General features: G+C 45.2%; 3 protein-coding genes across 4 annotated transcripts in view; all 3 read left to right on the forward strand.

Moving 5' to 3' along the window:
• LOC309358546 (SLAM family member 9-like) overlaps window positions 1–14242 on the forward strand; it is a 40423-nt gene that overhangs the window by 14384 nt on the left and 11797 nt on the right. The gene's annotated exons all lie outside the window — the stretch shown is intronic.
• Window positions 1–14242, forward strand: part of LOC309358395 (T-lymphocyte surface antigen Ly-9-like) — a 111482-nt gene that overhangs the window by 2627 nt on the left and 94613 nt on the right. The window lies entirely within an intron of this gene.
• Window positions 235–12383, forward strand: LOC309358858 (SLAM family member 5-like; the record flags this gene model as incomplete). The annotated part of the gene is made up of 7 exons (XM_081892128.1): window positions 235–529; window positions 2578–2916; window positions 4193–4489; window positions 7403–7519; window positions 8410–8501; window positions 9748–9869; window positions 10213–12383. The coding sequence occupies 6 exons, from the start codon at window positions 235–237 to the stop codon at window positions 9862–9864; spliced, it is 1257 nt and encodes a 418-aa protein (XP_081748254.1). The 3' UTR covers window positions 9865–9869; window positions 10213–12383.

Below are 14242 nucleotides of genomic sequence, written 5' to 3' on the forward strand. Positions count from 1 at the left end.
GCAGCTTCCCAATGCATCCAACATATGTCTCCCCAGAGCCTAATTGCAGCACAGATCTAGCTATCTCTTCCCAGCCCTCTCATTGACCTGGCACCAGGAATAGAAGGGTTATTTCAAGGCTAATTACATCAGAGGGGGCTATTTCCTCAACTATTTTTCCCCCTCTCTCACCCACCCCAAATAGGAAGTTTAAGTCATGGAATGGATAATCCAATATATCTGGTGAACGGAATCATGGGAGAATCAATCTTGCTTCCTGTAAATGTATCCTCAGCAGTAACAGTGGAGAAAATGGAATGGGACTTTCTACCCCAAAGGGGTGGCCTGGGCTTTTGGCTGGGGGAATTCAGTCATGGGAAACTGGAGCACCCAAGTCCCTCTGACCGGTTTGGGCAACAGCTGGACATGGTGGACGAGACAACACTGAGGATCAAAGACCTGGAGTTGAATGATGGTGGGATCTACAATGCTCGCATCTGGTTTACTATGGCACAGTTTCAAGAACAGAGTTTCAGCCTCATGGTCTATGGTAAGTAACTACTTTCCATGTCCTGAATGCAGAGGAGGGCTACACAGATGATAAAGGGGGACGTTGAGGGAGCTGGGTGTCTTTAGAATGAAGGAGAATCTCCACCCCCATCATTCTGCCTGGACACTGAGGGCCTTCTAGCGGTTCCCTCCCTGTGATAAGCAAAGCTACAGGGAACCAGGCAGAGGGCCTTCTCGGTGGTGGCGCCCGCCCTGTGGAATGCCCTCCCATCAGATGTCATGGAAATAAACAGCTATCTGACTTTTAGAAGACATCTGAAGGCAGCCCTGTTTAGGGAAGCTTTTAATGTTTGGTGGACCATTGTATTTTAATATTTTGTTGGAAACCGCCCAGAGTGGCTGGGGAAACCCAGCCAGATGGGCGGGGTAAGAAGAAGAAGAAGAAGAAGAAGAAGAAGAAGAAGAAGAAGAAGAAGAAGAAGAAGAAGAAGAAGAAGAAGAAAAGGCTGAGAGTCTTGGGTGTAGCCAAGATGGTGGGGGCAAGAGGGCAGCTTACTTAACTAACTGATCTATCATGTTGGTTCTTTCCTCCTAACAAAAGTCCCCCCCCCATAAAAATCCTGGCTACGCCCATGCTGAGAGGTGATATGACAGCTATGTTCAAATATTTGAAGGGCTGTCACATGGAATCTGGAACAATATTGTTCTCTGCTGCTTGAGATGGTAGGTCCCAAACCAATGAATTTAAATGATAAGAAAGGAGATTTCTACTAAATCTTAGGAAGAACTTTCTGGCTGTAAGAGCTGCTTGGCGGTGGAATAGACTGCCTCAGAAGATGGTGGACTCCCCTTCCTTGGAGGTATTTAATTTTTTTTTTAATAGATATTTATTGGAGTTTTTAGAATAGAAATACAATAATAATAGACAGTGTTGCTTTGTTTTTACAAAATTTCATAACATCCTTAGACTTCCTCACGTCTCCCGCTCCCACTTGCATCATTAATAAATTTTTGTCAAGCAAATTATCATCTTATTTCCAAATTTATAACCACTTATTTAAATACAAAAAAAAAAAAAATTCTCCTACAAATTTTGTTTCTCTTAATCTCTCTTATCATCAAATTCTGATCTATTTTAGTGATGGCCAATTATTTATAACCAAGCATCCTTCTTAACATTCCACTAAATCACAATGTTTTTGTAGATAAATCTTGAATTTCTTCCAATCTTCTTCAATCCTTTCTTCTCCCAGGTCTCGGATTCTGCCAGTCATCTCCGCCAATTGCATATAGTCCATCAGTTGCATCTGCCATTCTTCTGTGAGGGGATAATTGAGGGGGCAGGTGGGGTATAAAGGCAGGGGGAATTGGTCAGATGTAAAGGGGGTAGGAGTTGACTAGGTGTCGTGGAAGGGTTGGCAAATGGAGTAAGGAGGGGTGGCAGCCCCTACTATTACTATAAACATAAAACACAGATATTTCGAACATTCATATCCAACTTAACGGTATATTCAATGGGAAATTCTTCTATTGAGTAAAAAAAAGTGGCTGGCTCCAGCCTGCTAGCTCTGCAGAGTCAGCTAGCTGGATTGTTGCCTAAAATATCATGGTTGTGAGTATTATCACAACACTGGAGACTCAGTTTTCAATCAGGTTGGTGACCTACCTCTTGTGGGAGCAAACCCTGTACAGTGGTACCTCGGGTTAAGAACTTAAATCGTTCCAGAGGTCTATTCTTAACCTGAAACAGTTCTTAACCTGAGGAGTGCTTTTGCTAATGGGGCCTCCTGCTGCCACTGCGCTGATGGTGCATGATTTCCGTTCTTATCCTGGGGCAATGTTTGTAACCCGAAGCGTCTGTAAACTGAAGCGTCTGTAACCCGAAGCTTCTGTAACCCGAGGTACCACTGTAGTTTAACAATGTGCTGCATGAAAAAGTACTTTCTTTTAGACTGTGCTATGTCTTCCAACACTCTAAGCCTAGGGCTAGGAAGAAAAATAATTCTGCCCCACAACCCCCTATGTTTTGTGCATAGATCTCTTTTCTCTGATTATTACTGTTCCATTCCCTTTCTGTATCATCCTCAGATCTCATCTCTGGCCAGTCACACACCCCTCCTCGCCAGGTGAACGGGGTCCTGGGATGTTCGGTGGCCCTCTCTGTGAACATTGGTCCACAGGCCAAACTGAAGGAGATCGAGTGGAGCTATCGGGCTGGATCTGGCCCAGCGCTGCTGGTGGCTTTGTTTCGGGATGGGAAATTTGAACGGCCTGATCCTGGTGACCGGTTTAAGCAGAGGATAGAAATGTACAATGAGACGCTCAGGATCAAGGCATTGGAGCTGAATGACAGTGGTGTCTTTGGGGCTCGAGTGAAGTTATTCCCAGCTATCGTTGAAGATCAGATCTTCCGCCTCATGGTCTATGGTGGGTCATTAGGCTGTATCCAGCTAAGTTATACTCCATGTTGACTCATGGGAATTAATGAGCCTGAGTTAGTCATGTCCACTCATGCATATTAAAAATAAAATAATCAGCAGAATTTCAATTTTTAGCCCAAGGAAATTGCCATCTCTCTCCCTGTTTTAACAGGAATAGTATACTTTTGTTTATTCAGTCGACAATACATAAACACCAGATACAGGATAGGGTTATCAAAGCAAGGGATCTGTTCACAGTATTGCAGAATTTCAGAAAGAAATGAGTGCCAAAACACAGCCATCCTTCAAAATCTGCCCTTCTCTGAATTTTGCGATGCAGTTCTTTAGCCAAGTAATATGGACAAAAATGCCTAGGCTGGGGTAGGTTTTCCATTTTTAAAAATGCAAATATTAGTTACAGTAACATACAAAATGCATTTTAGGGAAAATTGCATTTAAAAATGTGTATATTTTTAAAACTGATGTATAGAACTGAAATTAAGATTGGGAAAGTGAGAATTTGACAGTTTCCCCCCTCAATATTCAAGACAACCACAGTAGAAGAGTATGTGTATGTATATATATTTATGCACCCACACATTATGTATTTTTAAGTAAAGCAGAGTTGATGAGCAATCAAATGTAGTTAAAAAAAATGCGGGCACTTTCGACTCTGCATTCATCTTTCCTTTAACAGTTGTGGCCTAGTTTTGATGGCTGTGGAAAGGATCTTGGCTGTATTTTCAGTAAGCTTTGGATTACTGAAATTCAGTAATCTTAGGATCTGCCATTAAAACAGAATCATAAAAATCATCTGAGTTTCCACATGTTTGGGAAGCACTGTGGAGACAAATTGGGATCTTATATCCCTATGAAAATTAACATTGATGCACAAAATTAAAAAGGCAAATGTGTTAATTTCATCTGGTCTTTTAGCAGGACCAACATTATCCGCAGCTCATTATTAAGAAATATTTAGGTGTTGGGAGGAAGTGGGAGAGCTAATTCCCCTCCTCCATTGTGCTTTGGATACTGGATTTATTAAAGCATTGCAAACTCATGCCTGGGATTTCTGAAATGCAGGAGTCTGCAGTTTTACTGTGCTTAGAAACAGAGTGTAGATTTCATCTGGCTCCTGTGTGAGAAGGCAGAAATGTAATGTCCTATTTGGAAAGCCCTGGGTCCCAATTCCTGAGAGGGACTTTATGACATCTGTTCAAACTTCATGTTGGCTGACATCCACCACATATCATTTTTCATTTCCCCTCATCATTGGCACCCAGAACCCGTCTCTACTCCACGGATACAGAGTCAGCTGGTCTCCAGCACGTCCAAGTGGTGCAATGTGACGCTCCAGTGTCTCTCTCCGGGAAAGGAGCAGGTCAACGTCACTTGGAGGAAAGGAAACCCGATCCGGGATCTCGGGAGCTCGGACAGATACCAGGTCTCCCCCGATGGCAAAACTCTCCGCCTCTCGCTGCTTCCTGCTTCCCTGAACACCACCTATTCCTGCACGGCCAGCAACCCCATCGAGCACAAGATCGTATCCTTTGACTTGCAAAGGATCTGCCAGAGTGGAGGTACAGATGTTTTTGTTTTTAAAAAGGGAATTTCCCCCCACACGGAACACTTTTCAAAATACTTCTCTTGCTTTTCCAGCTTTATCATCCACACAAAGCAAGTTATAAGTTCCTCTCCCCGGGGAGGCTCTGGCCTGGCACCATCATTGCATGTCTTTATGTGCCAGGCAAAAAAATTCCTTTTCCATCAGGCCTTTGGCTTTTAATTATCTATACGGCAAGGTTTCTTGATCTAGATCTCCTACCAGTCCACAATAGAAAGTGTCCTTTCCTACTGCATCACAGTGTGGGACCCTGGTTTGACATCAGCTGATAGGAAGTGCCTACAGAGGGTGGTGAATACAGCACAAGATATTATGGGCTGTCCTGTGAATCTGCTGGATGAAATCACGGAAGAACGTCGCCTCAGGAGAGTGAGGGAAATTCTCAGGGATGATTCACACCCTGGCCGGCACTTTATTGATCTCCTGCCTTTAGGCAGAAGATATAGAAGCAGGATTAGTCGCACCAACAGGGTAAAGAACAGCTTCTATCCGTGGGCTGTTAGGCTGCTGAATGAAAAGAGAACAACAGGGCAACTGACTGTTGGGTTTGGTGGGTGTGCGTCAGTAAATAAGGGGAATTAAGACTAAGAGAGCTGAGTGGGGGGTGCTCCTGTAATCTCACTGTATACAAGTTGTACAAGTGACAATAAAGTATTTCAATTTCAATTTCCCAAACTTTTTGGACTACAATTCCCATTATCCCTGACCAGTGTCCTGCTGGGAATGATGGGAGTTGTACTCCAAAAAGAGCCAGGTACCCTGATCTGTGGCCTTGTTGTGTAGTTTGGATGTTTTAATGCCACACACACAAACACGGTAATATTTTGGTTTTCGAGTGTCTTGATGTTGGTAAACAACTAGCTGACATTCAGAAGACATCTTAAGACAGCCCTGTTCAGGGAAGTTTTTAATGTATGATTTTAGTGTATTTTTGGTTTCTGTGGAAGCCGCCCAGAGTGGCTGGGGAAACCCAGCTAGATGGGCAGGGTACAAATAAATTATTATTATTATTATTATTATTATTATTATTATTATTATTATTAGTCGTGTTTCCCCTGGGGCTACCGCTGGTGGGGCTTGTCACAACTTCAACAAATTACACTTGGGAAATCATTGTTCATACTTTCCTTTATACTTCAGGTTTTGATCATTTTATAGTACAGCAGGCCCAAAGCTTATGGCCAATTCCCTTACACGATCACAGCCTTGTTCACTTTGTTGAAAAATAAATAAATAGAAAGAGGTTGGGAGATGGGCGAAAATCTCATCAGAAAGAGCTATGAAACGTTTAACAGCACTGCAAGGTCAATAATCAAATATAGGAGGCCCACAATTTATGAGGAGATTATGTTTAGAAGGGAGTCAATGGAGCACCCCACAATTGGCTAGCCTTGACTCCCATAGGTTCAGGTCGGGAGTCGCAAGCAAGAGACTTCAGCCAGGAGATAGAAGCAAAACAGCGGCCAGTCGGCCTGATCTTTGTTGTTGCAACAAGATTTCCCACCACCACAAAGAGGAAGCAGCCATAAGCCCCGATCAATGGTTACATCAGTTTTTTAAAGGTTCCCCAAGTTTCCCAGAGGACATTTCCAGAAGCATCATTGAGACATCGAAGATATGTCACAGGAAAAGGTGTGGTCTCAGGTATAACTTGAGATCCAGGCATGCCCCAGTCACTCAAATACAGTGCAAAGGAAAGTATTTACATTTCCCTGGTCAAGTCAAATACACTCCTTTGTCTTGTCCGGGCTTCATCCCTCTATGGGGAGGGTAGGCATTGTGGTTGAGATGGTTATCTGTCTGACACTCTTGGGGCAGGATATTACCATTGTGACTCATTTGGAAGGCCCTGCAGGAGTGACTGTACACCTGTGGATTATGGTGGGCTCTCTCACCCTTCCCCCTTATACCTTGCTTCCCTGGGTCCTAAATGCCATTGGAATTGAGAAGATTGATACAACAATGTGATTTCTTATGAATTTCTAAAGTTTTCCCATTGAGCCCGTACGTAGATACATTTATCAGTGAATTGCTACATAATACCAAATGTAGCAATTCACTTTCCCTGTTTTCCTTTGTTGGAGACCTGGGGCTCAGCCGGGAGTCGCGAGCTTCTTCTGCAAACTGAGCTGAGCCTCCCTTGCAGATGCCATGCCTTTGATTTTCTTGACATTCGGGGCTGCTGTCAGGGCTCTGGAGTTTCTGATTAGACAGGCACTTTTGTGAATGGAGTTTTGAACCTAAATGAATGAGGTTCTGGTAATGTGCAGCAAAGACCCCCTGTCCTTCCCTCATGGTGAGGCAAGGCTCGTGGTGTGTGTGTGTGTGTGTGTGTGTTTCAGCCTCTCCCATCCAATTTCCCTGTAACAATGTTCCAGGTGTCTGTGTAGAGAGGCAAAATCATGCAAAGCCAAGAAGACAGATTTCCTGGCTTCCCTTACCCTTAGACTTCTCCCTTTCTATTTCCTGATTTACCATTGGAGTTCCTAACCCCAGCTTGTTTCCTTACCTTTCTCTGTAATTTCATCTCTCCTTGCAATAACTCTTTCTCTGTAGCTGGTGCATGGTCTATAAAACTATCAGATATCCCTCTGTTGATCTGTTGTTTCTCTCTCTCTCTCTTTCCCTTTCTGTTTCTCCAAAACCTCTGCCTGACATTCGAGAGTCCTCCCTTTTTTGTGTACTTGCTGTGAGCACCCGGGTAATGCTCTACAGCTGCTGTGTGATCTACACACTTGTTTCTTCCTGTGAGCTACCAGGAACGGCACAAAAAGCAGCAGCAGGGGTTTTTCTGCTGGAATTGTGTGTGTGTGTGTAGTAGATCTTGCAAGCTGGCTCTGACCTTGTGCACCCTTCTCAATCCCAACAGCCGAGGCCTCTTTCTCCAAGTCAGGCTACGTCGTGCTGACCTTCGTCCTGCTAGTGCTGAGTCTTGGGGCTGCCTTCTGGTGCTGGAGGATCAATAATGAAAAATCAGCAGAAGCTGGTGAGCCAAACATTTGTTTGAAGTATTCCAGTCCTTCCCCTACAACCCTAATTACGTCACACTTAAAGAAACTCACGAATCACAGAACATTTCAACCCCTGTTGGTCATTGGAACAACTTGGAGTTAAGTAATTTTACCCAAGTTTGCTTATTTCCTCTTCCCTCCCAATCTACTTTCCTTTTGAGCCATGACTGTTTTAGACTGTAAGTCTCAAGAGCAGGGACTGTTGTGTTTCTGTGGAACTGGAAGCTGCTCTTGGGAGGCTTTTTGACTGAAGAGCTGGATAAAACTTAAGTGAATAAAGAAATTAAATGGAGTGCAAGCTAAATGCAAGGGTCATCATCTTTTCTGAAAAACTCTGTGCCTTTAGGAACTCCTTGATACAGAAAGATTTTGCCTGTGGAAAATTTCCTCATAAGTGTCTCTCCCCACTGACAAAAACTTCCCCATCCTTAATAACTGCAATCTGGGCTGTTGTTATTGTCACAGGGGAGCAACCAGATTAGACAATATTTATGTTTAAATGGAAGGGCAGGGAGCCTGAGACCTGGGGAGGAGGCAGATGTGCCCCCCCAGGCCTCTCTGTCTAACATCAGTACTGCTCCCAGGTCATATACAGTATTTTTGCCTGGCTGGAATCAGGCAATCCCCCTTTCTTTCCTGGGTAGAGGATAGAGACTGGTTTGTGAGTCTGTGCAGAAAGTAGCCTAAGGCAGCGTTTACATTGGTTGCTCCACCCACTTTCCCTCTGGCCCCACCCACCACTGGCATGTGGCCCTCAGAAGGTTGCTCAGATGGGAGTGTGGTCCTCAGGCTGAAACAGTCCCCACCTAAAGCAATGTAGGATCTCTCTCACACAGATCTCTCTCGATCTCTTTCTTCTTCCAAGTTACCATTCCAACTGTGCAAGTGGAGGAGAGCCCATCTGACCCCCAGTATGCAGAGATCCTTCGGAGGAGCCCCCCAGAAGGTAACAATAAGGTGAGACTGTCCTGAGGCCCCCCACTGGGCCTCTCCTCTGCCGGCTGGAAGCCCAGGTCAGCCTAGAGCTGTTTTGCAGAAAGAGGAATTATTTCCTCAAAAGCTTGGCTATGGACTCTTCCTTGAAGGCTCGGCTATGGGGGTCTGCTGAACTTCAGAATATATCACTGCAGGACCTCACAGGTCCTTCTTTAGCTACTGGCCTATGAAGATGTAAAGGGGGGAGGTTTGCCCTTCGCAATAAATCCCTCAGCTTGACGGTAGTGGTATTTAAAGTCTTTATTGTACAAGTATTTACAAAGTACAGAATATCTCTTCACGCGTCCAAATCATCGTCCAAATCATCGGCAACAGATCCCGGGAGTGGGGGCTTTCAGCTCCGCCTCCAGCAGAGCAGTCTTGGTAATCTCATACCTGTGTTGCTCCCTACGCTTTAACCCCCTCCTGTCCTGAGCGGCTAAACATGGTGTGCCCTCTCCCTCTGTGCCAGAGCTGGAGTGGTGCTGGGGCTCCCCAACATCAGGGAGTCCTGCCTCCACTTCCCCTTGCTCTCCCACACCTTCCAGTGCTTCCTCTTCTGCCAGTCCCTCTCGCTCCTCCTCATCCAACTCAGGAGCCGTCTCAGCTGGCTCCGAGACAGAAGAGGACATTTGAGCCCAACTGCTGAGCCCAACAGCTGGCTCCATGACAGAAGAGGACATTTGAGCCTAACTGCTGAACCCAACAGCTGGCTCTGTGACAGAAGAGGACATTTGAGCCCAACCACTGAGCCCAACAGCTGGCTCCGTATATTATATACAGTGGATCTTTAACTAGCTCTCTCTTACACGACTCACAACTCTCAACCTCCAACTCCTACACTCACCACTCTAACACATTCCAGTTAGTAGACCATAAATCGTTATTCCTGTGAGAGCTTGACCAATCATGGAGCTGTCTCCATGCCTCTGTATCACCAGGCAGATTACATTCCTTTACATTGCCTTGGCTGTCGGCCAAACCCTAATTGACTCTGTATGAAGCTGCACAAATTCAGATTCCCAATAGAGACTTCTGCCTGAAATCCTGGACAGCCACTGCCAGTCAGTGTAGACAATACTGAGCTACATGGACCAATGGTCTGATTCAGTATATGGCAGCTTCCTATGTTCCCAAGTGTTGGGGCGGGTGTCATTTTTATTCTCAGCAAATGCCACATCATTTAAAAACAAACAAACAAACAAACTTCTTCCTTATTTGCATTTAGTCCCTAGGTCTCCGGGAAAATAATGCGGAGAGAAGCCCCCAGAAAGAACGGCTTGTCACGACTATTTACGACCAGATCCGAAGGACCCCGGACAATTCTTCTGAAGAAGTCACATAGGCCCGGTAAGGTCCATGATATTTTGGATGGGCTTAAAAAATATATCAAATGGTGGTGATTTTTTTGCACAAATATATGCACGCAAATAAGTTTGTGTGTGATTCTAGTCATGGACCAGCCTCTCCTTCAAGACCTTCAACAAAGGAGAGCTCCAGCAGCTCTAGATAGTTGTTCACTTTGTCAAACTGGTCCTACCATCAATATGTTTCTCCTCATGTCCAGTTGAGATCTACCCTCAATCTAGGGTAGATCCTTTAATCTAGTAGAGGGGAAGAAGTCTGTCCTCTCTTCTATGGGAGAGCCCCAATATGCCATCTGATTTATAAATATAATTCTGTTTCCCAACAGGATCCAGAAAGAGGGATTTTGTCAAGATACATCACCTTTGCAGGGGCCAAAAACCAAATGATGTGCCAAACCCTCTGAGCACCACTTGGGACTTGCCAAGGCTACCTTTTGTTTTTGTTTTTTGGCACAGAAGAGAAGAGAATATTTCATGGTCAAAAATTCCCTTTCTTTCCTTTTATTGTGAAACCTTATTTTCTGCTACAAGCCCTCACTCCAAAGTCCTCGCTCTGAAATGGCTGGAAGCCCTCACTCCAAAGTGGCTTGAGGATATCTTGCTGAAGCTGAACCCTGGAAGGGAGAACGATCCAAGGCTTTGTAGACTATGGAGCAAACTATTCTCCAGAAGGCCAGTCCATACAATGGAGTTTTCTGCATGCCTCAAAAGAGAAAGCAAAGAGGGGGGTGGAGTCTTGAGATATCCACCCAAAAATTGGGCAGATTGGCAGAGATTGAAAGATTGCCCACCACTCTTCTCCTGAAATGGAAGCCATTGTGGGCAGCAGCAACATGTAACCAGAACCATTCTAACATGCAATTACATGGCTAAAAGGAAGACTCTGCTTTTGAAATGGACAAGACATCAATAAATAAATATTCAGACTTACATCCCATAAATGTTTTAGTAAGCCCATCCATGACTGCTTGTAAGCAAGAGAGAGACCGTCTATGAATGGATGCGACATCATGCTCAGGATAGCATCTGTCATCCAACTGCTAGACCTCAATCTCTCCTTAGGTGTCAAAAAAGACTTCCCTTTGGGCTGCTCTGTGTAAGAGGGTAGTGGACTCTTGACTGTGCTAGCAATCCTGACCTTGTGCTCATGATGTATCAAAGTAAATATGACAGCAAAACTGGCACTCCTACGTTCCACTTTTAAACAAAACTAAGAGGAAGGTGATGCTGCCACTGATTGATCAACCTGAATGAAGCAGTTCATGAACTGGGACTGGAATGCAGATGGGTTTCTGCTTATGGGAAAGGGATGGATGCAACAGGGTTTGTTTCCATATAAATATGGTGCAGGAAAGGGTCCTAGCTCAGGGACAGAACACCTGTTTTGCATGCAGAATGCCCCAGGTTAAACCCAAAGTAGCATCTCCAAGTAGACCTGGGAATGTCCCCTCCCTGAAACCCAGGAGAGCTGCTTCCAGCCAGTGTAGACCGTCCTCAGCTAGAAGGACCAATGATCTGACTCAGCAGAATGCAGCACTTGGGCAAAGCCATGTCTTAGTGGTAGAACACCTGCTCCACATGTAGAAGGTCCCAGCTTCAACACCTGAATGCACCTCCAGGTATGGCTGGGGGAAAAGGCAGCGACCCATGTTCCTAAACCAAGGCTCCATTTCTCCCCAACCTATTGTCTGCACACTGGCCTTCAGCTTTTCAGATCTCTCATATCGAGCGTCTTTCTTGGACCTGTCTGCGGCTGAACTCTAGAATGCTCAAAGCCTCTCTTTTTAAAGTTTCAGATTCCACCCTCTGCTGTTTGAAGTACTTGAGGGGGGGATTAATGTGTCCTGCAACAATATGTTGCAGTTCTAGATTCCAATCAGAATGTTACACTTACATTTACACACACACACAACCTCCTCACTCTGTTCTCCATTTTCCTTTTGGCATGCTAACTCTATAATCCTCATATGGTTGATTCTCTTTTTTTTTTGGGGGGGGGGAGAAGGTGTCCCATTAAGTCTTTTGCTTTCAGATTTTTGTACATCTGCAAACTCTGGGGTTCCCCCAGGCCTGGAAATGCCTCCCTCCTCATGTAGCTCACAGAGATCCTCTTTTGGCCACAGTCCAGTCAACACTTGGCCCCTGTGCTTGCTATTACAAGGTAGAAGCTGTTCAAAAACCTGTGCTGGAAACCTCTGGCTTTGATGCCAGACACCATACTCACACTGCAATGGTGGGAGTGATCTTCAATGAGTTCTGGGTATAGAATTAGGTCTGTGGCTGCTGAAGTGTAGAAAGCCAAGTATCTGGACCTCCCAGCCCAGCTCAAGGTGCTGTAGGACCACAGAAGCCAACAGTGCATTAATTAGCTGGTCATTGTATCATATCTGGTCCCTGCTCTAGATCTCACGAGACTTTACAGTGTGTATGTTGGGCACCATGCTATGTGCTGTGCTATTTGTCTCAATAACATTTGGTAAATTAACCCTTTGAAGAATGTTGTCATTGCCTGGTGGTAAAGGTGTACGGGGATTGTGGTTAATATCCATGAGGTTACGTATATTTTTATTTCAGTCTGCCCAAAGTTGGCACACACACAGGCCATGCAATTTCTTGAGCCAATGGGTATGTGTAAGATGAACGTCATTTTCATGCTCTCTGGCACCTGTCCTGCTGCACCAGAAGCAGTTTAGTCCTTCTTGGTACGAGACCCGAAAAGCTGTCTGTGGACAAACGGCAGCTCCCTTGGCCTGAAAGTGAGATGAGTGCTGTAACCCCATAGTCGCCTTTGGCTGGACTTAACATTCCACTGGTCTTTAACCTATGTGGAACCTCCATGTGCTAGAAGATCAGAGAGTGGGAGAGGGGCTGCTGCCTCCGTGCCCTCCCTTTGGCGTGCCATTTTCACTAGTGTATGTTTTCTTACACACAGTTTCTCCGTATACATACATTTTTGTACACATGTAGTGATTGGAGAAGTGCCTCACAAAAACCCAAAATAAAAAGGGTAGCTGCATTTCACAGGTAAAGGTAAAGGGTAAAGGACCCCTGACAGTTAAGTCCAGTCATGGCTGACTCTGGGGTTGCAGCGCTCATCTCGCTTTATTGGCGCTGTCAAGGGGATTCGAACCGTCGACCCTCCAATCGGCAAGCTCAAGAGGCTCAGTGGTTTAGACCACAGTGCCACCCACATCCCACGTTTCACAGGTAAAGGTAAAGGGACCCCTGACCATTAGGTCCAGTCGTGGCCAACTCTGGGGTTGCGGCGCTCATCTCGCTTTACTGGCTGAGGGAGCTGGCATACAGCTTCCGGGTCATGTGGCCAGCATGACTATGCCGCTTCTGGCAAACCAGAGCAGCTCACAGAAACACCGTTTACCTTCCCACCGGAGCGGTACCTATTTATCTACTTGCACTTTGATGTGCTTTATGAACTGCTAGGTTGGCAGGAGCAGGGACGGAGCAATGGAAGCTCACCCCATTGCGGGGATTCGAACTGCCCTTGCTGTTAAAGACTGGTAGTCATTGAAGAAGTAAACAATAAACATCTCAGAGAAAAAGTTTGTTGATCTTAACAAAATAACTAAAGCATATCTCCTTTTTAAAATTCTGTTTTGTGGTTAGTCTGTTTTAAGAAAATCCTCTAGCTCCCATATGAGGTTTCCAGAGGTCTGTAAAGTCCTTTGAAAGGTCTCTGCCAGTTGGAGGGAAAGAAACGGAGGCCAACCAGAGTACAAGAGCAAAGCAGCTACTAAGACTGATCTTTATTATTTGAAAAGGGGAAAGTATTGCAACAGAGTCCCCCCTCAGCACGCAGGAGGGAGGAGAATCCAGAACAAAGGAAAATCAGAATGTTATACTATCTCCACGTGGTCTGCCCGACAGGAGCGTCAGTCATACACCAAAAATACATCATAAAAAGGAGGTACATCGGATAGAGTGACAGGTAAGTTCATAGGTCACAGGTAAGTCATTGATGCCTCATCGGGTGTTAATACAGGGAGACAAAAGGAGAGGCAGGTATGGATGGTCTTCTGTCTGGGAATTCTCCACCCCCACCCTGTGGGAGCATGAATCAAGGAAAAACAGAGAGAGTCTTTAAATAAAGTGAGTTTATTCAATAAATTTAAATAAAAATGTGTTTATTCAAAGATCAAGGTGAGAGACAAAGAAATCCAGCCAGCCCCTCGTAATGGCATTGCTCCAAATGAGCTCCTCTTGGCTCTATTCCTGGCAATAGCACTTCCCCTTACAGTGGCATCCAGGGGCCAATTGTCCCTGAGTCCTTTGTTCTTGCACCCTCAATGAACGCCGAGTTCTGGGAGAAGGTGGTCAGAAATATACTCCAGGCTGCTC

Source organism: Podarcis melisellensis (genome assembly GCF_964234715.1).
Source record: "Podarcis melisellensis genome assembly, chromosome: 16".
Classification (NCBI taxonomy): domain Eukaryota; kingdom Metazoa; phylum Chordata; class Lepidosauria; order Squamata; family Lacertidae; genus Podarcis; species Podarcis melisellensis.